General features: G+C 36.5%; 1 protein-coding gene across 8 annotated transcripts in view; it reads right to left on the bottom strand.

Annotated features, from left to right (window-relative positions):
* Positions 1-23,166, bottom strand: part of NUP98 (nucleoporin 98 and 96 precursor) — a 124,505-nt gene that overhangs the window by 29,521 nt on the left and 71,818 nt on the right. For all 8 annotated transcript variants that reach the window (XM_046014928.1, XM_046014929.1, XM_046014921.1 and 5 more), the window contains 10 exons: positions 21,935-22,051; positions 20,055-20,353; positions 16,265-16,378; positions 15,285-15,423; positions 12,053-12,230; positions 11,030-11,194; positions 4,830-5,012; positions 3,971-4,127; positions 2,139-2,571; positions 239-468 (listed from right to left, as the gene is read on the bottom strand). In XM_046014928.1, the coding sequence (XP_045870884.1) occupies positions 239-468; positions 2,139-2,571; positions 3,971-4,127; positions 4,830-5,012; positions 11,030-11,194; positions 12,053-12,230; positions 15,285-15,423; positions 16,265-16,378; positions 20,055-20,353; positions 21,935-22,051 (2,015 nt within the window). The remainder of the gene's footprint in view (positions 1-238; positions 469-2,138; positions 2,572-3,970; positions 4,128-4,829; positions 5,013-11,029; positions 11,195-12,052; positions 12,231-15,284; positions 15,424-16,264; positions 16,379-20,054; positions 20,354-21,934; positions 22,052-23,166) is intronic.

Raw genomic sequence — 23,166 nt, 5'->3', positions numbered from 1 at the left:
TTTGGCTATAGTTCCTGTAAAAGAGGACTTGTATGTTAAAAGCCTTAAGAATAATTGTAAAACTGTTATCATTTCTCCTTCCTTGATATTTTGCTCATTCCAACTCAACTACAAACAAGCGTGAGCTCACGCATCTGCTCACTACATTGGCCTAAGGAAATCTGTCCTCCTATGAACACAAGCTTCTATGGCAGTTCCTGCAACATCAAAGGTTAGAACAGAAACAGTCCATACTCACTTTGAACTTCCAGAAAGTCTCCTGATGCTTTTTTAACCCAATTTGCATAGTCATGAATGACAGCAACTCCTGGATTAGGGACAATGAGAGGACACAGCTCATCCACATGCACAGTGCTATGTTTTAACTTGAGCTCCAGAGGTATCTGGTATAACTGCAGGTCTTCATCTGGCTTCTTTTGTCTCAAACTGAGTTTTTCCAAATGAACTTTGAATGGAGACTCAGTAAGGCTGTAAGATCAAATGACAAACAAGACAGAAAATGAAGATAAGACAGATGCTAGAATTTTCCTACAAACCTTTGTTTCTTTTTATGATCACAAAGAGAATGCAAAACATTTCCCTGTGATTTTACGAAATTGTATTTCCTTATGTCAAATTATAATGAACTTATTTGTTATATAATGAGTAAATAAATCATTTGGCCCATGTATTCAGCCAGGTTATAATAAGCATGAAAATCAATACAGTTCAGCTTGGAGAGTGGCTTCAACATGTATCTAGGCACTATGAAATCCAAGGGCCAAAAGCTACTGTGGGATACTGATTTCTCAAATTAGACTTAGTAAGGTCTCAAAAGTTGTGAGCTAAGCTCATAAATACTGTAGAACTGACTCTAAATTAAGGTGAGTTTATAATCAATCCAGCCTTCATCTGACTTTAAGATTGGTATTAACGACTTTCAAAATATGACATCATTCATAACCTAGGTTTAGGATCAACATTACTAATGGTGAGGTTCAAGAGATACTGTTTTGTATTTCTTCAGTGTCAACTTTAAAAACTAAGCATAATAGGTAATCAGTCATTTAATCTGTAATAAAGACAGCGCAACTTGTTACACAGAGTAAACAGGAAAATGTTATGTATTTTGCACAAAACAACTGTATGCATACTGTCTAATAATTTCCAGAAACTATACATATATCATCTGCATGAGATACATATATATATACATGCATACATGTATATATACATGCACACTCATACATATACACATACACAAAGTATACAGAACTGTAAACACATAAATAAATAATAATGTGGATAATGTAGTAATATATAACATAATACAATTATCAGATGTCATCTTTTTTTTTTTTTTTTTAAAGTGAAGTTTAGGACGCCTGGATGGCTCAGTTGGTTGGGCGGCTGCCTTCTGCTCAGGTCATGATCCCAGCATCCTGGGATCGAGTCCCACATCGGGCTCCTTGCTCAGCGGGGATCCTGCTTCTCCCTCTGCCTCTGCCTGCCACTCTGTCTGCCTGTGCTCACTCTGAGAAATAAATAAAATCTTTAAAAAAAATAAATAAATAAAATAAAGTAAGGTTTACACCCAATGTGGGTCCTGAACTCACGAAGCTGAGATCCAGAGTCATATGCCCTACCAACTGAGCCAGGCAGAAGTCCCCTATCAGATGTCATCTTATTTCCAAATACTTATGCATGGATTATACACAGTTTATATATTCACCTGACCAGGCCCAAGATACAGGAAATGTGCTTATTTGAGAATATACCTTATATATGAAAAAAACACAAATATCTAAGTGAGAAAAAAGGAAAAAAAAAAGACTAATGTAATAAAAAGGATGAAAAAAAAAAAAACAAAATAAGGAATGCTGTAGCATCAGCTTTGGGTCTGTTATATTTCCAAATAAAGTTTAACCATTAAATAAGTATTATATACTCTTCATATCTTGATGATACAAATGGGGTTATCTTATTAATCAGTTTAGTTTTTAATTATACAAAGATCTTCTGCTATCTAAAGTTGTACTAAGAACATTTCTAGAAAGATCACAAAGCAGGGACCTGACTTTGGGTCTCCTGACAATGAAAAGGTTTTTCTTACCTACCAGGTTGTCTTTCTCAAAAAGCATAAGGAAATTGTGACTCACGATTTAACAGCTACTGGATTAGGCAGGAATCCATATTCCATAGAATCGGCAATCTGATGATTTTCTAGTTCAGGAGAGCCACTCAGCTGTTCTCCACTATTAGCAAGAGTCCAGTTGGGGCCCCAACCAACTCGAAATGAGCGTCCCATAAATAGAGCCATGTCCATCAGGAGTTTCCCCTTGCCGTAGGTGACAGACTTTTCAAGAGGGACTAGGCCTGGTTGTCTGCGTGTACCCACAGTTTTCAACTGAACTTCAGGGGCTGGGCTGGGCACTGTGAACACAGAGGTCAGGGGTGGAGGGACAGACCAAGGGGATGTGGATGGGATATTCATCAAAGATGCTGCTCTGGGAGTACGACATTCTTGTACAGAGGCACTTGGTGAAAGAAAAGTTCCACTAGTAAACTTTGATTGTAGTAGTAACCCACCAACTGAAATAGGGGGAAAAAAAAGACTATTAGAAAATACAGTCTCTATTGCTTCTCTAACAGCAAAAATCAGTGAGGCTGAATTACAATTTTATCAAACCAATTAAATCAGACACAGATGATAAGCAGCAAGTCAGTCTGTGGAATACTCTTTCAACCAGGAAATCAAGGCTAGAATTTTAGTGACGATGATGCTAACAACATTACTGTTAATAACAAACACCACTACTACTAAAGAAATTATTAAGCTCTTATCTGTGATTCTGTATAAGCCATTCGTATATATGGTTTCATTTCACCTTTCAGTAACTTCAGATGAACAACACTTTCATCCTCATTTTGTAGGTGGGAAAACTGGGCTCAGAAGAGTGTTTAGTCCAAATCCACAAAGCTACTAAGTGGCAGGATTGAGAGATTAAGCCCAAGGAAGTCTGACACCAATGGTCAGGCCAAATGTTACCATTTCTTAGTCCATAGAAAAAACTTAGTAAGATCAAAATTCAAATTGCCACCACTCTAATGCTCAATGCTAGACTCAAGACTCTTTTGAAGGCACAAGATGCCTCCAAAAAGACAGTTCTTATTACTACTGCCTGTTCTCTAATACTTTTAAAACAAGAAGTCAGTTATTGAAGTATGAGATTTTCATTGTAGTGCCCATTATGGAAAAGGTTATAGTTAATGTTTAATTGATGGTTTATTAGTTGAAATATTTTTAAAAAGGAAGTTAATAATAGGTTTCAAGTCTTTCACTTGAAAGAATTGAAAACTAAACACCTAGTTTTTAAGGCAACATAAACAAATCTTTTCCTGGTATTTCCTCTGGCTTTCAAAACATTTTGAGATGTGTTGACATCAATACTCTATCCCTAATCCCACACAGTTACAAGACCCCAAGAAGAAAAAAAAAGGAAAGCTTTAAAATCAAATACTACTTCCCTAAGAATTTGGGGAGGTTTAGGAAAAGGTAGAAATCTGACAGGTTTTGTGCATTTTAAGAAGCAACATTTGCCCCTGGAAGGCTATAAAATAAGGATAGCATGAGGATTGCACAAAAAGAGTACAGTGCAGGGCAACTCGCTCATTCCTCTAAGGTGCGATAAAAATTAGAAAATCTGAGTATATAATATAATCCACATTCATAAGCAAATAAAAATATAACCTGAACAAAACACAAATACTTTGTTGTCCATATAACTTCTGCATCTGCACCAATAAAGCTGATTATGGTTTTTAAAAACTGGCTCACCTAACATATTTATAAGAGTATATCTCCTCCTGACATTCTTATGCCATATGCTTTTAGGGGGATATTTGCTAGAGAAGTTAACTCAGCTTAGAAGAACACAGATGAAAAGCAGGACTTTACAGCTTTCTCATAAAATAGCATTGGTTACAGTACCTAAAGAACGGGATTTTGATGAGTGGGATGCTGAAATGGGGAGTCTGGGAGAACAGATTTCTTGAGAAGTATCTGCTTTAGAAGGAAGGTGACTGATGCGTTGATCCAGAACCATATCTACATCTTCTTCATCAGCAAGCAATGATGCTTTCATGATCTAAAAGGCAATACCTATAGAATGAATGTGCTCCCCCAAATTCAAAGGCCATAAAAGAAAAACGCAGTTTCCAATAACCAATAAATTGCTTTGCCTGAGGCTGTGTCCAGTGTTAGTATAATATTTGTGTGGCTGACTCTATTACATTGCACGTGCCTGGACGGCAGAAATTGCAGAATACTGTTTCTAGAAGTCTCGCCAAAGCCTGGTGCACAGCAATTGCTCACCTGTTTGCTGAATGATTAACTTCAAATGTAAGACAAAGGCTCAACTTTTAACATGTCAAAGCCATAGGCAGGGGGAAGTTGAGATAGAGTTTAAAGACTTTATCTTCTAGGCTATTGAAAAAACTTTTATGGAGCACTTTCTAGAGCCTCAAAACCACCCTATGAAAGAAACAAAGTATATTTTTGTAGAGAAAAATTAGTGCTCACAGATGTTAAATGACTTGCCTAAAGTCATATAGTAATAGTTACAAAACCAGGGTTAGAATCCAAGTCTTTAGAATCTCAACACAGACTTCCCCTTCCCTCCCAGAATGGAAAAATGAAGCCCAAACCCAGGCCATATTCTTGTTTTTTCCTCACTCCAATGACCACTCAATGCTCTTCAGTGAATAACCAAGGAAGGAGCCTGAGGTTATGAAACGGAGATAAGATTAGTTTGGCTTCCTGTTGTAGTAAGGGTAGGTTAGGACTTCACCTGTAAGACATGTGGATTAATTCCCAGTGAAGATGCAATGTGTGTTGAGGCAGACACAGGCTCCTGATCCTCAGGCACGCTCTCTTCTAACATGGAATCCAAAACTGGCTCCTGGGTGATATCTACCATGTCACTGTCCAGTTCCACAACCCTCCCTAACTGCTCCACCTCTGGACTCTGGCTCTGTAGACAGCAGAAAGATCAGGGAAGGAGCATTAAATTACACCAAACAGACACAGAGCTTTTAGACCACATCTAGTTTTCAGAGTATAATACAGCTATGACAATGTGAGGTAGCATATTTGCTAAAAAGGATTTCATAATAATTACCCCAAGCCCCTCCTGTATGTACTTGGGGTCCAAATACAGATTCATGAGATCACCCTTTGGTAGTATCTTAAGGTCTGATGCTGGAACCTAAGCCCTACACTGAACAAATGGTGGTCTTCAGACAAAGATTATGGCTTACCTCATTTAGCTAGCAAATATAATTCTCTGATATACATAGGGTGACCCTGCCCCGTCACACTGTCTTATAGCCAGAAGCCATTGGGAAAAAAGAATAAAAAGTACAAATACCAAAGTCTCCAGTAACTTTGCATTTTTTTAAAAAGAAAAACAATTAGAAAAAAATTTCCAGTTAACAATTTGGGGCCTGGAATTTATCTTTTGGGTAACTGAATCCTAAAGGTTAGCTGGGCCCTACATGTGCAGTATCATGTAAGATATGAGGAATGTCTAATTACTCAAAAAGGAAAAACAAAGTAATACTAGAAACAATTTTTTTTAAATAAGCTTCACACCCAACATGGGGCTTGAACTTACGACCCAAAGATCAAGAATCACAGGCTTTACTGACTGAGCCAACCATGTGCTCCCTAGGAACAACTCTACTAGGAATCATTCCTTTATGTTCAAGTGCCAAGAGTTCAATTTACATTTATTAAGCAGTTTTCAAGATATACCCATGACTAACAGTTTCTGATTTGAAAAGGTAATAACTCCTTAACCTGAAACACACTATAAAATAACTGGTTCAGTATGAATCAAGTATGTTCTAAACTTGCATATTACCTGGTAAAATGCTAACAAGTGGCTAAACCAATTCATGAAACATTCTCAAATTCAGAAAGTTTTACTAATTATTTTTCTTATCATGGTATCATCTGTAGATTATTAATCTTCCAAAGTTTGGGGTTTATCTTCCCAAGTGGGTTACTTCATGCTGACCCTTAGATAGATGCTACTATGTAACAGGTAGTTTTAAAAATAATTTCATGATTACTTTGGGCAAAGAAACATCCGTTAGTGTAACTTTTTCAGCTTTATTTTTAGTGGTATATTAGCTATTATTCCCTTGCATTCCTTTATTTACTTATTTTTTTTTAAGATTTTATTTATTTGACAGAGAGAGAGAGACAGAGAGAGGGAACACAAGCACAAGGAGTGTGAGAGGGAGAAGCTGGCTTCCTGCTGAGTGGGGGGGGGGCCCGATGGGAGGTTCAATGGGGTGGGGTTCGATGGGGGTGGGGGGTCAATCCCAGGACCCTGGGATCATGACCTGAGCCCAAGGCAGATGCTTAACAACTGAACCACCCAGGCGTCCCACCCTTGCATTCCTTTAAACAAATATCCTTACAAAAAGACACCGTTTAGTAAGGTATTAATAATCCTTCCATTTGTAACTGTAGAAAAATTGAGCTGTTGGATACTTAATAAATTGTCACTTAAGACATGAAGAATCCCCAAGGTCTGCTCTAACAAAACTGAAGGCTAGATAATGGTGAAAGGCAAAAAAGATTGTATTTTTTACCTACTGGAGAGGCTAACTTGATGTTAGTTCTGGAAAAAAAATAAGTAGCCGTGATCACAATGCTCCCATTTTAATTACAAGAATTATGGGAACACTCTAACTCCAAAAGTTCTCTTGTAAGTTAGTTTTTAACCAATTCACTTTTAGTAAAAGTTATTCACTTTTAGTAAAAGTAAAGTTATTTAGTAAAAGTTTAGTAAAAGTAAACTGCTCCATATATCCTCTTTGTCAACCTATCAGTTAGGATACTCTCCCTCTGTTGGGCTCCTGTAACACCCTGTCTAAACGTGTTTTTTATGATTCATCATGATATAATATGATTTCTTGCATATGCAGTATGTATTTGTCCTACCACATTGTCAAAACTTGAAAACAGAGATTATGGCCTACTATTCTCTGTAGCTATCACCAAACACATTGTTCAAGTTAACATTCATCAAACATTTTCATCAATTCTACTGCTCAGTGTAGTGCCTGGCACACACTAGAGAAGGCAATTAATATGAAAGAACAAGGAGTGAGGCTGTGTGAAAGGAAAGGAAAGAAGGGGAGGATGGTTTCAACTTACACTACTCAAACGAAGAAGCAACAGCAAGAGATGTTCACTTAGAACATTTTGATGAAATCCTCCCATTTTGCCTTAAACAACTCAAGTACAGGCCTTACTTTTAAGAAATGTGCTAGGGATCAAGGTTTTTTTCACTCTACCCTCTTTAAAGCCATGAGGTATCATGTAATAAGTGGATAAGGGGGAAGTGAATGACTATGAAACTATGAGGAGCTGGTTAAGCTCCTAAGACCCCCATCAGTGAATTTTGTTAAAAGTATATCTAAGCAATTGCAGCAAACTCCCCCAAAAGATGACTGTGTACTTATTTTCAGAGAAATCTTGGGAGATCAGGTGCTTCTTCAAAGCCAGTCCTGAAAAGAAAAATAGACTAATAATAATAATATTAATAGAAAGATGGCTCAGAAGGAATGGCGGAAGTTTAAAAAAAAAAAAAAGCCCTTGGGAAATCTACGGAAAAGTAAGGCAAATACTCGGAAAAATAGCCAGCCAAACAGAATACCCCTTTCATATTCTATATTTCTATAATCTCTTGAAAGAAGATCTTATTTATGTTTAAAACCAGCACAGTACATTACAAATCCTAAGTACACAGATAATTATCTGTAAAATGACTCTCTCTTTAGATATACGGAGGGTGAGGTTTCATGAGCGAAACCTTCAATGATTTTAGAAACCTTCATTTTCCATCTCACGAGAATCTTCCTCATACAAACAAAGCAGCCAATACTCTAAAAAAAAAGCATCCCTTAATCTAGTACATAAAATAATTCAAGCAGGTAAAGTAAATCATGACACCTTTTATTCAATAAAGGGTGAGCAACCAATCCATGGTCAAACAGTATAAATACTGTTCTTCCCCCCCAAATAATGTAATCCAGTATAACTACTACCATTGCCTGCTTCCAAAATTATTTGTTTTCTAACTACAAAGAATGTTTTATATTCATTTGGCTAGAAAATTAGCCCTGTCAACATTACCGTGTTCTTCGGAAAAAGTTCATCTCAGGGTTTCAAGGACTCACCAAAGTAAGTGTGTATGTTTCTATACATACATTTAGGGATATTACAACAAGAAGTATAGGACATTACAACATTAATATCTGAAGCAAGAAGGTTTGTAGTATATATTATATGTCTATGTAGTATATATTAATTACATAAAAATATAAAATATATATTTAACATATATATAGAGAATTATTGGATAAATTTAGATAGCTACCGTTTTACTTTTAAAAAGTATACACAAGATAAAATGGAATTTTTAAAAATCCTAATTACTTTTTTCTTTTAAAAAAATTTCTAACTCATTTGAATGTACTGAGTGAACAACAGTAAGGTCTGAGCAAGTCAACTAGTCAGACTCAATGATAATGAACACAAGTTCAATAAGAGGTGGAGGTGAAAAAGGCTATAGGTAAGGTCTCTCTGCCTGAATGCCATCTGAGGTCTTTCAACAAATGGTTTTGAACCCTGGCCACGTATTTCAATCACCGGGGAGAAGGCATTTAAAATATAAATATGCCTGAGCCCCATGCTGTATCTATGGAATTAAAGGTCACCAAAGTAGTGTTGTAGTCAACTGAAAACTGGATCTCAGATCAGTATTTTGGAAGTGATATTCTAACACCAAAATATTTCTGCAATTCCCTGAATGACCTGCGTGATGAAGGTGTTTCTGCCAACATTTTCTCTAACTTCAAAGGCATAGAAGAAATTACTATGCAAAGATTTAGTTATGTTAATGTTTCCTGGTTGCTTAGATTTACCTCTTTAGGAGCAAATAAAATCTTAAGAACAAACTACAAAGAGGGTAATGAGAATATTACATAAAAGGCAATGGGATAAAGTGACCATTAAAAAAACATAAATCTTCCTAATACCTAAAAAACTCTCAACTCTCAACTCCAAGAACCTGAGATTGTGCACAGGAAAAAAAAAAAATGCTAGATCAGACTGAAGAACACTGTGTCCTGAAATCAAGCTCCTCAGGGAGCTAGGTGACAGTGTGAAGATAATCATCTTGACACCAGAATGAAAAGACTGCACCCTCTGTTCCCAGTTCATTCAGATGGCACAAGGATTTTCCTCATGCCAAGTAAAATGTAGGTCTTTGGTGCTAGTAACTAAAACTATGCAACCACTAGCATTTCCTACCTCACTCAGGTCACTGGGGCAATATGAAGGAAGAATCCTTCATTACTGTTCTAATGCATTAGTCTAAGATCTAAACAACTTACCCATTTCTCTCATTTCTGCTTTCCCCAGCCAAATACTACCTGCTTTTTAAATCAAAGCAGATATCTGAAAAAGATCCCACTTACTATGTTCTCTTTGCCCATTTTGATCCTTACCACATCTCTTCTTCCTATAACCTGGTTCTTCTGAAATTTTCTGATGCTCTTCAAAAAGTTTTTTAAAGAGTTCTCACTTACTGAAGTGTTCTCACAGAAATGTATGGTTATCCCTTACCGTTTGTATTCTAGAAACTAAACCGCCTAAAAAAAAAACACTGATTGTCAAGATACACTAGGTAAATTTGCTGTCTATCCACAGATGAAATTGTTCTTTCACAGCTGCATCTTAAGGATCTAACAATTACTTTTATTAGCTGAAATGAAGGCTATCTGACTCTTATCCTAAGAAATACATATAATGTAAGATCAAAAACACTCTAGAAGGAAAGGGATTATACAAAGTATATGATTCAAAAAAAAAAAATGAACATGGAAAACCAAGTCCATTTACAGCATTTCTTTAGTTCAGAAGATATTTCTTAGGGGTTTTATGCTATAAAGATTATGAACATAGAAGTCAATGTATATCCCATTCCCCACCTTTATCATGCCCTCCCCCTCACCTTGTACGCGCAAATATGAACATACATACACAACAATCTCCAGAAAATGCCTCCCAAGAAATTATTTAATAAATCATAAAAATCACACATTTCAGCAGCCAGAAGAATTATAGCACAAAAATTCCAAAGGTCCTGCTTTTAGCAGCTGAGAGGTAGAGGATGCTTTACAAAGAAATTCTGTATTAAATTCACTTCTTTGAGGGAGTATGGCAGCAAAGAAAAAAAATTTTTGTAACTTGACTGAATATAAACAACATCCAAAGGAAGTAAAACTCTTTATGAGTTGGAAAAGAAACTACCTGGTATTTAAATTGCAAACCCCTCCCTACACGGACAAAAGGTTTATACTGGCTTAACAATACTGAAAGAGTATGACACAAGTAATTGCAATAAACAACACAGCCCCTCTCTCCCCACACCAAATAATTCATTTATATTCTAAAACCTGATCTATTTTCAGAAATATTATGTATTGTTAAAATACAAATATCAAGAGGTTACCTGAAGTATAAGCAAACAACTTGAGAAAAATGGAGTTAAAAAACCCTGCAGAAAGCTAAATGAACTTTTAAAAAATCAGGGAGGTAAAGAACAAGATTAAACTGCACATCAGGTAGTCAAGGAAAGTAACTTTGTATCAACCCACACAAGCAAAATGCTATCTTAAGTTGATCACTGAGCAGAGAATTCAGCAAGTCCAAATGAAAGAGAGAGAGGTGTTTAAGAATGACAATCTGTAGAAGGAATAATCCAAACAGCATGAGAATTCTTTAAATCTCTCAATTTAAAAAAAGATGCCAGGACCACCTCATGCCCTCCCTTGTACTTGTCTCAACGTGATTGCCAATACGTTTGTACTCTTCAAAGTTCCAGGGGTCATAAACAGCTTTGTACTAGCTGAATGACTTCAACTTCTGTATCATGGATTCCATTCAAATTCACTGTCCTGTCTCTACCTGGGGTGGAGGTGCTGGCTTGCCATTAAGAGCCATCTGGAATGGGGTGGCCTGGCCTGCAGGAGGCAAAGGAGCAGTCTTCAACTTCTTTGTACTAGTTTTAGATGGCCGTTCCTCCTCCTCTTCATCAGAATCCTGAAGGCCATACTTAGAAAAATGGGAGACCTAAGGAAAAGGAGAATCCAACAAAATCAACTTTTTAAAAAAGGCTTTATTTTTAAGTAATCTCTACACTGAATGTGGGCCTCAAATTTACAACCCCGAGATCAACAGTTGCATGCTCTACCACTGAGCCAGCCAGGCACCCCAGAATCCAACAAAATCAATTTTAGCACTTATATTCCTAACAGCTTCTAAAATACTTGCCCTTGAAATCATGCAGAATTAGCTTTAAAAAGAAAGAGTTATCAAAATATTTAAGGCAGAATGAAATGTCATCTATCACATGTAATTTATTGCTGTCCCTAGATTTAGATGTTTAGTACATGTACTAGTTGCTTGTACATAATACCAACTTACTAATAAGGAAACCAAATCTGGAAGAGCCATTACTATTTTCATATCTATATACTGCTTAGCTGTTCACTACCAACTTATGTCAGGCCTTCAACAATTAAATAAAGCAAGTGGCTTAGAAGAGAAAGAGACCATAAGGACGGAGGATGTTAATGTTTTCATCCCCTGAAATCTTTAAATGAATGACAACTGAGGAAGGGTTAGTATCAAGAGATAAAAATTCTGCCTCATGCTTCTAATGATACTGCAGATTGAAAAAATGCTCCTTAGAAGTATATGTAAATGCTCACAGGATGAGGCAGAGGATGTGAATCATGAGCATAAAGTGTTTTATAGCTTCTTACTGTTCTGGGGTTTAACAAAGGTGTGTAATCTGGGGCAAATCATGCATCTCTACACCTGTTCCCTAATTTGTAAAAAAATAAAGAATTTAAGAGAGGACCTCTTCTAGTACACTTTGTCACTCTAATCACAGATTATAAGAACTAGGTTAAGTGACTATCATACCTTAAACACCCAAGAACCTGTTTCAGGACGATACTCTTTGAACTGAGCTCCCTGTTTCCTTGAAACTGCTTCCAATCTACCCTCATAGTTGATATCAGCAAGTCGATCTGGGCTCTTTATTAAACAACGAGATGTTTTATCTGTTGGCCAAACTCCATCCAGTGTAACTTCAGCCTTCCTGCAATGTACAACCACATAAAGTTAAGTGTTCCATATTTTAAGATCAGAAAGCCTAGTAATATCTATATAAACAGCAAATAAAGGTACCTGTGTTATTTTGGAATTACTCTGCAGAGTTTCATAAACTTGAGTCTTGCCTCCCAGGGTAGATAAGCTCAAAAACAAGGAATTACCCACACCATCAACTGACTAGCTCAGTATCTGGTTCAAGGGTCAAACTTAATTCATTCTGAACTACCAGAGCACATCATCAATTATTTCCAACGAAATTTCAGTTAACACACTATACAGCCTTGACCACATTTAGTGCTAATGTCTGATATTAGTATTAAGTGCTATTGTACTTAACAAAAACATTAGGTGTTTTTTGTTTTTTTAAAGATTTTTATTTATTTATTTATTTTATTTATTTATTTATTAATTTATTAAAGATTTTTATTTATTTATTTATTTTATTTTATTTATTTATTTATTTATTTCTACCTATCTGCACAAGTAGGTAGAGAGGCACGCAGAGAGAAGGGGAAGCAGGCTCCCTGCTGTACAGAGAGCCTGATGCGGGGCTCAATCCCGGGACCCCGAGACCATGACCTGAGCCAAAGGCAGAGGCTCAACCCACTGAATCACCCAGGCACCCCAACAAAAACATTAGTAATAACAGCAACTGCCACTGATAAACAACAAGTGCTTACAGAATGAGATTATCAGGAATGCCATAAGATTAACCATTAAGTAATGAATGTGAAGGCATCTTGATAGGGATTACATTAAATTTGTAGATTGCTTTGCATAGTATGGATATTTTAATAATTTAAAGTCTTCCAATCATGATCATGGGAAAAATTTCCATTTATTTGTCTTTCTTCACTTCTTCCAGCTTTTGTCTATCTAGCTGAATTTATTCCTAAGTATTTTTTCTTTTTGATGCTATTGTAAATGGAATCTTTTTCTCTTTTTCTTTTTTTTTTTTTAAAGATTTTATTTATTTATTTGACAGAGAGAGATCACAAGTAGACAGAGAGGCAGGCAGAGAGAGAGGAGGAAGCAGGCTCCCTGCGGAGCAGAGAGCCCGATGCGGGGCTCGATCCCAGGACCCTGAGATCATGACCTGAGCCGAAGGCAGCGGCTTAATCCACTGAGCCACCCAGGCGCCCCTGGAATCTTTTTCTTAACTTCCCTTTCAGACTGCTCATTGTTAGTATATAGAAATTCAACCAATTTTTATGCATTGATTTTATATCCTGCTACCTTGCTGAATTTGTAACTGTTTTTAGTGGAATCTTTGGGTTTTCTGCACAAGATCATTTCATCTCTGAAGAAAGATATTTTACTTATTCCTTTCTAATCTGGATGATGCCTTTTATTTCTTTTCCTTGCTTAATTGCTCTGACTAGGACTTCTAGTATTACGTCGAATAAAATTGGCAAAGTGGGCATCCTTGTCTTGTTCCTGATCTTAGAGGAAAAGCTTCCATTCTTTCACCACTGAGTCTGACATTCTTTTGAAAATATGGCCCTATTAAGTTGAGGTAGTCTCCTTTTTATTTTATTATTATTTTTAAATAATCTCTACACCCAACATGCGGCTTGAACTTAAAACCACAAGATCAAGAGTTTTGCGCTCTACTGACTGAGCCAGTCAGGCCTGCTGAGGTAGTTTTCTTCTACCTCTAGAAAAGGTGTTGTATTTTGGCAAATGCTTTTTCTACATCTGTTGAGATGATCTGTGATTTTCTTCTTTAATTCTACTAATGTCATGTATTACACTGATTACTTTTTGTATGTTAAACCATCCTTGTGTTCCTGGAATAAATACTACTTGGTCATGGTGTATAATCCTTTCAATGTACTACTGAAAGTCTCTTTAGTAATACAGCTGGCCTCTGAACAACGCAGGGGTTAGGGGAACCAACCACAGCGCAGTTGAAAATCTGTGTATCTTGGACTCCCACAAAACTTAACTACTAATAGCCTACTGTTAAATGGAAGCCTTACTGATCACCTAAGTCAACTAACCCATATTGTTATGTTATATGTATGGTATATTGTATTTGCAATAAAGTAAGCTAGAAAAAAGGAAAATGTTGAGAAAAGTCTAAGGAAGATATACTTAAGGTACTGTATTGTAAAAAAAAAAAAAATCCATGTATATGGACCACACAGTTCAAATCTGTGTGGTTCAAGGGTCAAATGTATTTTGAAGATATTTACATCAGGGGCGTCTGGGTGGCTCAGTGGGTTAAAGTCCCTGCCTTCAGCTCGGGTCGTGATCTCAGGGTCCTGGGATCGAGCCCCACATTGGGCTCTTTGCTCAGCAGGGAGCCTACTTCCCCTTCCCTCTCTGCCTGCCTCTCTGCCTACTTGTGATCTCTGTCTGTCAAATAAATAAGCAAATAAAGATATTTACATCAGTATTCATCAAGGATATTGGTCTATACTTTTATTTTCTTGCAGTTTCTTTTTCTAGCTTTGGAATTAAGGTAATGCTTGCCTCATAGTTAGAAAATATTCCTTCCTTTTCAGTTTTTTGAAAGAGTTTGAGAACTGACATTAATTCTATAAAAGTCTGGTAGAATTTACCACTGAAGTCATCTGGTCAAAGGCTTTTGGTTGGGGGAGGACTTTTTTTTTTTTAATTACTATTCAATTTTTTTACTATAGGGCTATTTTGAATTTCTTCATGATTCAATCTTCGTAGGTTGTGAACATAAATTACTTTAACTATGGCCCCTTCATCTGTCCAAAGAGGTATCAGAAGCTAGTTTCCCAAATTAAAATATAGAGAAAGAATTAAAAATGGTTGCAGCACACATAAGAAGAAACTACTATCAAAATACATTTTTGGAAAATAAAAGTTGGACCTGATAATATTAGGGAAAAGGAATCAGAAAGTCCTAGTATAGCATTTACCACCTATACTTTCAAATTAGAGAAACCATCACATACTGTATAGTAAGGAAAAAAAAAAAAAAAGTTGCAGAAAAATGTATATAATGTGAAAAGAATTTTGTGAGTTAGTAGATTATTTTCTAAATATGTAAATAAATCCATACCTATTTAGCCCTTCACCCACAGGTGGTTTTTGGTTATCATCTAAGTAGACAATCACTTCTTTCCTTCGAATATGCACGATATCATCCAAATTTAGATTCGTCAAATTCACATCTCCCTCAAAATAGATTGAACCATAACCTATACAAGTAAAAGCAAATAGTTAAAAAGTCATTCTGTACAGAGGGCAAATAACCTATTTTATACTTCCAGTGACTAAATACTCAAAAGAAAACCAACTTTAAACATTAATCAATATTTCATTTTTTAATTTTTTTAAAGATTTCATTTTTAAGTGATCTCTACACATTGAACATGGGACTTTGAACTCAATCCCAAAATCAAGAGTCACATGTTCCACCAACTGAGCCAGCCAGGCTACCCCAAACATTAATCAAATCACCCAGTAATACCATCAATGGGTTATTTCATTCACAGTATGTATCAGAAGATGATATCAAAACCAGTTATCTGGTTTAATATCTACATTTCTACTGCACTTATCCTCAAAACAGTTTTCTTAAATCTCTTCCCAGTACCTGTACTATTGCTACATAAACAACCCTTAGTACCTAGCTTGCAGAATAAGTTAAAATGCCAGAGAGCCCTCTCTAAAATACAATTTAGCAAGATAAGATTTTCCCCCAAGAAAACTTTATCTGTATTAAATTATTAATATAAAGCTGAATCTAAATATTATTCATCTCTTAATACTCAATTTTCTTACTTAGTATTTTCTTGCTGATTATAGTATTTTCTTTAATTGTAGAAAACTGCAATGAGCCAAACAGTTACCAAAGAATGTGATATGGTTCTAGTCTTACTTTGTTACTTGTCGATCAAAATGTCTAGTATGCAGGTCAAGGTAGGTCCAAACAGGAAAAAAAATGCGTTGGGCTACCAAGAACTTCCTTTACTTAATTACAAAAAAATTATGCAGATCCTTGGCTTAAATATTACAAACTTCTAAGCTCACACTCACCTTTACGACCAATAGTGAAGTCAGAGACAATACACTCTCCCTTTTCATTGGTTATTTTAGCAAGGTCATCCATAGATGGAATAGTATAGTAACCAACCTTAGTGAGAACAATGCCTATGACAAAAGAAACAGAAAATATAATATTAATTGTAATTGTCCTTATGTAGAGAAATTTTTAAATTTAATATTTTTAAAAATATTTTAAAAATATTTATTTTACTTTTTCCTTTTTAAAAAGAGTAATTTTTTTTAAGATTTTATTTATTTATTTGACAAAGAGAGAGATAGCAAGAGAACCCAAGCAAGGGGACTATGTGAGGGGAGAAGCAGGCTTCCTCCTGAGCAGGGAGCCCAATGTGGGGCTCAATCCCAGGACCCTGGGATCATGGTCTGAGCCGACAGCAGACAATTAATGGCTGAGCAACCTGGGCGCCCCTTAAAAAAAATAATTCTTAAAATAATCTGAAATAATCTATAACTAAATTATTAAATAAAGAGAAAATATGCAGGACTAAAGCATTTTTCCAAACAATTTCTTCTTAAGATTTTATTTATTTGAAGACAGAGCACATGAGCAAGGTGGAAGGGGGAAGAGGGAAAGAGAGCAGACAACTCCCTCCCGAGCAGGGAGCCAGACATGGGGCCTGATCCCAGGACTCTGAGATCATGACCTGAGCCAAAGGAAGACGCTTAACCAAATGAGCCATCCAAGAGCCCACCAAACTGGTTTTCTGAGAAACACTATTCCTAGGAGAAACTGTGCTTTTTAGAAAAAGGTTCTTGGTCAAAGTTTGGGAAACATGAACATGATAGTAAGTTACAGGTTCTGAGAACTTACAAAATAATTAAGTCTAACAATCAAGTCTTAATCTAGTGTTTTCCATACTTACTTAATCACAGAACCTTTTCATATGGCACCCATTAACATACTGCACTATGAAAGGCATTCCATAAAATGAGTTCTGAGAAAGGCTTACTTAATCCATTTTTCTTCTATTCTATACAAAACCCAACATGGAAAAAACCTGCCTTGAGGCAAGTAGAGGCAGAACTACAACTAAACTCAATACTTTTTTAAAAAAGATTTATTTGAGAGAGCGAGCAAGTGCGTGCACGCACACATGTGCACATGTCTGCGAGGTGGGGTGGAGACAAAGGTGGAGACAAAATCCCAAGCAGGGGCACCTGGGTGGCTCAGTTGGTTGGGCCCCTGCCTTTGGCTCAGGTCATGATCCCAGACTCCTGGGATCGAGTCCCACATTGGGCTCACAGCTCCACGGGGAGGCTGCTTCTCCCTCTGACCTTCTCCCTTCTCATGCTCTCTCTGGCTCTCTCTCTCAGATGAATACATAAAATCTTAAAAAAAAAAAAAAAAAAAAAAAATCCCAAGCAGACTCCCTGCTGAGTGCAGAGCCTGACACAGGGCTCTATCCCATGACCCTGAGATCATGACCTGATTCAAAATCAGGAGTTGGACACTTAACCGACTAAGTTATCCAGGTGCTCAGGTCATGATCCCAGACTCCTGGGATCGAGTCCCACATTGGGCTCACAGCTCCACGGGGAGGCTGCTTCTCCCTCTGACCTTCTCCCTTCTCATGCTCTCTCTGGCTCTCTCTCTCAGATGAATACATAAAATCTTAAAAAAAAAAAAAAAAAAAAAAATCCCAAGCAGACTCCCTGCTGAGTGCAGAGCCTGACACAGGGCTCTATCCCATGACCCTGAGATCATGACCTGATTCAAAATCAGGAGTTGGACACTTAACCGACTAAGTTATCCAGGTGCTCCAGGAAAGGAATTTTAAATTGGAAGGTGACAAACAAAGTCAGTGAGAAATATAAGAATAAAAAAATCTAGAGTGGGTATTTGAAAAACAGATGTAGTATCAAAATAATTTCATGTAGATACACACAAATATATACTTGGATTCTTTTTTTTTTTTAATATTTTATTAATTTGACAGAGAGAAATCACAGCTAGGCAGAGAGGCAGGCAGAGAGAGAGGAGGAAGCAGGCTCCCCGCGGAGCAGAGAGCCCGATGTGGGGCTCAATCCCAGGACCCTGGGATCACGACCTGAGCCGAAGGCAGAGGCTTTAACCCACTGAACCACCCAGGCGCCCCTATACTTGGATTCTTAATGTGAAAATATACACTTGTTTCCTCAGGGTACCAAGTGACCAGAAAATATATATGTAGGCAAGAATATAATCAGATACAGAAAAATTTCATAGACACTTAAAGAGTAACTATAAAACAATCTGAATGTTCACCAACAGAGAACAGATAAACCAAGTGTGGCATATGTATAATAACTGAGTACCACTCAGCAATAAAAGAGAATGAACTGTTGATATATCATGGATGAAATAAAAAATAAAGAGCTAAAAAGAGTACAGAGAGTATGATTCCATTTATATAAAGTTCAAGAACAGGTAAAACTAGTCTATGTGAAAGAAACCAGACTGTGGTTGACTTCTGGGGATGGGGACACAAAAAACTTTTCCAGTTTCCATTATACATACCAAGTATCTTTGTCAAATTCATTGAAATAAACACTTAAGATCTCTGCACTTCACTACATGTAAATTGTATCTCAATTTAAAAGGAAAAAAAGGAATGTGACAACATTCATCAAAACCCAAATGTGATATATATCAACACAGAAAAAATGGGCAAGTTGGGTGTCTGGCTGGCTCAGTCAGGGGAGCACATGACTCTTGATCTTGGGTTGTAAGTTCGAGCCCCACGCTGAATATAGAGATTACTTAAAAATAAAATATTTAAAAATAAATACATAAAGGGGCGCCTGGGTGGCTCAGTGTTCTGCCTTCAGCTTGGGTCATGATCCCAGGGTCCTGGGATGGAGCCCCACATCGGGCTCTCTGTTCAGCGGGGAGCCTGCTTCCTCCTCTCTTTCTGCCTGCCTCTCTGCCTACTTGTGATCTCTCTGTCAAATAAATAAATTATTTAAATCTTTAAAAATAAATAGATAAATAAATAAAACAGAAAAAAAGGCAAGCTTTAAGTAACCAACAGAGACACTGTAATCTTGTAGTTTGTATTATTTGTTTCATGGATTTGTTGGGGAAAAAATGATCAGTTCACTGTTGCAGGAATAAAAAGAAAAGCACAGAACTGAGGTGATAATTAACCATAGCAACCTATACCATCTGAATGCCTATATACTTCAGGCATTATGGTTTATATACTAATCTAATTCAAACCTCAGAAACCTTACACGATAACTATCACTATTACTTTAATTAAAAACCAGTAAGCAGGGTGCCAGGGAGGCTCAGGCAGTTAAGTGTCTGCCTTTGGCTCATGCTGTGATCAGGAGTCCTAGGACTGAGCCTTGAATCGGGTTCTCTGCTCACTGGGGAGCCTGCTTCTCCTCTCCCTGCTGTTCTGCCTACTTGTGCTCTCTCCCTCTTTTGCTGTCAAATAAATAGTATCTTAAAAAAAAAAACCTAGTAAACAAACTATCTGAGTTTATAAAGCTAGGGAAAGTATAAGGACAGTCTCTTTGGCTATAAAATTTGGGATCTCTAAACTATACTAGGATAATTAATGACATGAATTTTAACTACTCCAAAGGTAAAAAAAAGTATGTGAATTAAGAACCAAACAAAACATAAGTCGAAGTGTTTAAATGTCAATGTCTATAAAATGTAATAAAAACATTTAATTAAAAGTTCAGATGGCTGACTTCCACTAAATTGAAAACCTGAGAGAAGAGGTCTCAAATGACTGGTAAAAGATTACCCATGCAGCAATCTGAATCTGACCTGCCGGATGCATATGGTAAGTATTATTTTCTATTTCTTCTCGGTCATCCTGCAGTGACTCCTCATGAAAAGAGGTCTCTTCACTGCTTCCTTCCAGCCCATTTCTCAAGGCAGCACGCATGTTTAATGCAACAATGGTATCATCCACACTGCTGCTACTGTTGTGTTTATTTCCAGCAGTCTCCGGGGTTTGAGGAATGGGTTTGGCAATAGGATTAGTATAAAAACGTGACACAAGAGAATCATCATCTCCATCCTGCTGATGGTTCTCATCAACAGGTTTGCTCAGGAAACTGAATCTGAAAAGAAGAAACAAATGATATCTAAAGGGCTACCTTTATAACAATGATAATAGCCAACTGTCACTGAAACTTTACTGAGTAATTCTACATATTAAAAAGTTATTTAGACTGACAGAGAAAAATAAAATAACTTGCCCAAACTCAAAAAACTCTGAGAGCTAGAATTGGGATTTTAACACAGGAAATATGGCTGCAAGTTACACCATCTATTTTCATGATCAGATTACAACTGAGCTATTTTCATGAATGAATGAACCTGAGCATCCCAATTTTTTAAAATAGACTTTTATTTATTTATCTGATAGACAGAGATCATAAGTAGGCAGAGAGAGAGAGAGAGAGAAGGAAACAGGCTCCCCACTGAGCAGAGAGCCCGATCCCAGGACCCTGAGACCATGACCCAAGCCGAAGGCAGAGGCTTATTAACCCACTGAGCCAACCAGGCACCTCTGAGCATCCCCATTTTTAGTCAAAAAAAAAAAAAAAAAGAAAGAAAGAAAAAAAGAAAAAGAGTGGTGCCTCGGTGGCTCATTTAGTTAAGCGTATGCCTTTGGATCAGGTGACGATCCCAGGGTCTTGGGATCAAGCCCCAAGTTGGGCTCCCTGCTCAGTGGGGAGTATGCTTCTCCTTCTCCCTCTGCCTGCTGCTCTGCCTACTTGTGCTCTTTCTCTATCAAATAAGTAAATAAAATCTTTAAAAAAAAGAAAAAAGAAAAAGGCACTCTACTATATAAGGTCAAAGAAGAGCAGTGAATTTCAAACAAAGAACTAAAAAGTTTAGATTTTTAATCTAAGCAAGGTATTAGAAAATGCTTCATTAATGAAAAATCAAATGAGAATTTTATCCAAAGAAAAACAAACAACCAAACAAAAACAGGAGTACAAGGATGTATATACAATTTTTCACTGAAGCATTATTTTGAAGACAAAGAATACCAAAATAATCTAAACTGTCCTCCAATGGGGAACTAATTAGCAAATATTCACAAAGATGGCTATCAGAGTCATTAAAAAATGGAGGCAGATACATTCATATTGATACAGAAAGACATTTATAATAAAGTAAGTGGAAATAAGCAGGCTATAAAATATATCATTCATGCCTAGTCTCTACAATGTATCTATATAAATACATTTCTAAACTGTAAGAATATATATCAAACTATTAATGATTATTGTGCATATTTCTATTTCCTCCTTTATATACTTATATATATTTTTTTATTTTTTTGGTGTGGTTACAATGACTATGTGTCATTACCACAAATAAGACATCCCTTATTTTAAAGGGGGGCGGTGTCAGGGGTGTCAAATGTATGAGAATCCTGTCCAAAATGACACATGAATATTAAAATAATTACATAAATTGAATCAGAAGATCTCCTATAATTTTAAGATCTAAAGTACCCAAAAAGCAAAAACATGACTTAATTTCTAGGTGCTCATATGCTATAATAATATGCCACATTCACCAATCTTCATAAATTTTCATAGAATGAATAAATTCCAAGCTCAGAATCTCTTCAAAATGAGAAAAGGGTGCTCTACTAGAAATAACCTAAACAAAATTCGGTTTACCTCTCCCCATTTTCTGGATAATCAGATGGTGAAGCCAGATCTTCCGAGTCACGATTAACAGGAGAGAAGAGATTGCTATTGTTAAGGTTTTTCAAAACCAACTTCTTAATGCTCTTCCTAAAAAGAGACCAAAAGAAAAAAAAAAAAAAATTCAGGCACACATAATTACATAACTAACATTACCTTAAAAACTAGTCAAAAAGAGCATTCTTGTTCAGCTCTTACATATCTAAAAATGAGCTAACAAGTTCAACTCACAATGTTTAGTACATAACCAGAATATAAGATCTCAAATATATTACATTCTGGTATTTGGAAGAGTAAGTGAAGCACTTAAAACAAAGTAGGAAATCTCCTTGAAAACAGTCCTCCTTCTCTGAATCCTCAGCATTCTACCCAGACACTTAGTTAACCCATCATATTATGTCTTATATTTCAATTACTTCTCTAAATATCTTCTCTTTAAACATTTTCTTTCTTTCTTGACAGTCAGGATTCATGACCGTCTCATCACAGAACTTGGAGTGCTGCCTTGAAGACAACAGGAAAGAGACACTTGCAGTTTGAGTAAGATTTCTTTTTAAGGATGATAAGAAACAGGAGCAAAAAACCCTGACATTCAGTGATGCAAATAGTCACAAATATCTTCAAACTTCACAGGTATGTACAGCAGGTTTACTTAAGGCAAGAACCTCTCTCTATCTTAAACATGCTTCGAGTAGAAGAACCGTAGAGGGGATCTTATCTTATTCAATCTCCACTTAAAAACTCCTTGGATTAATTAATGTGCTCTATTCCCTCTTTAAAAAAACAAACTACAGGGGCATCTGGTGGCTCAGTCAGTTAAGGGTTTGCCTTCAGCTCAAGTCATGATCCCAAGGTCCTGGGATCCAGTTCAGCATCCAGCTTCTTGATAAGCAGGGAGCCTGCTTCTCCCTCTCTCTCTGCCCCTTCCCCCAGCTCATGCTCTCTCTCTCTGTCAAAAAAAGAATAAACAAAAGCTAAAAAGAAAAAGAAATCTCTGGAAGTCAGTATTATCATCTTTGAGCTCTAATTATTGGCATAAATGATTTTTAAAATGTAATAACTAACATAAAATTAATTTTAAAAAGACACAAAAGGGGACAATGTATTTCTTCAAAGAAGATAAATGGCCAATATGCAAATGGTAAGATATTCAACATTATTAGTCGTAAAGGAAATGTAAATTATAAGCCTGAAATACCACTTCA

This window comes from Meles meles, chromosome 8 (assembly GCF_922984935.1).
Source record: "Meles meles chromosome 8, mMelMel3.1 paternal haplotype, whole genome shotgun sequence".
NCBI classification, from domain to species: domain Eukaryota; kingdom Metazoa; phylum Chordata; class Mammalia; order Carnivora; family Mustelidae; genus Meles; species Meles meles.
Note: the sequence above shows the minus strand (reverse complement) of the source record. Positions and strands in the feature narration are given on the sequence as shown.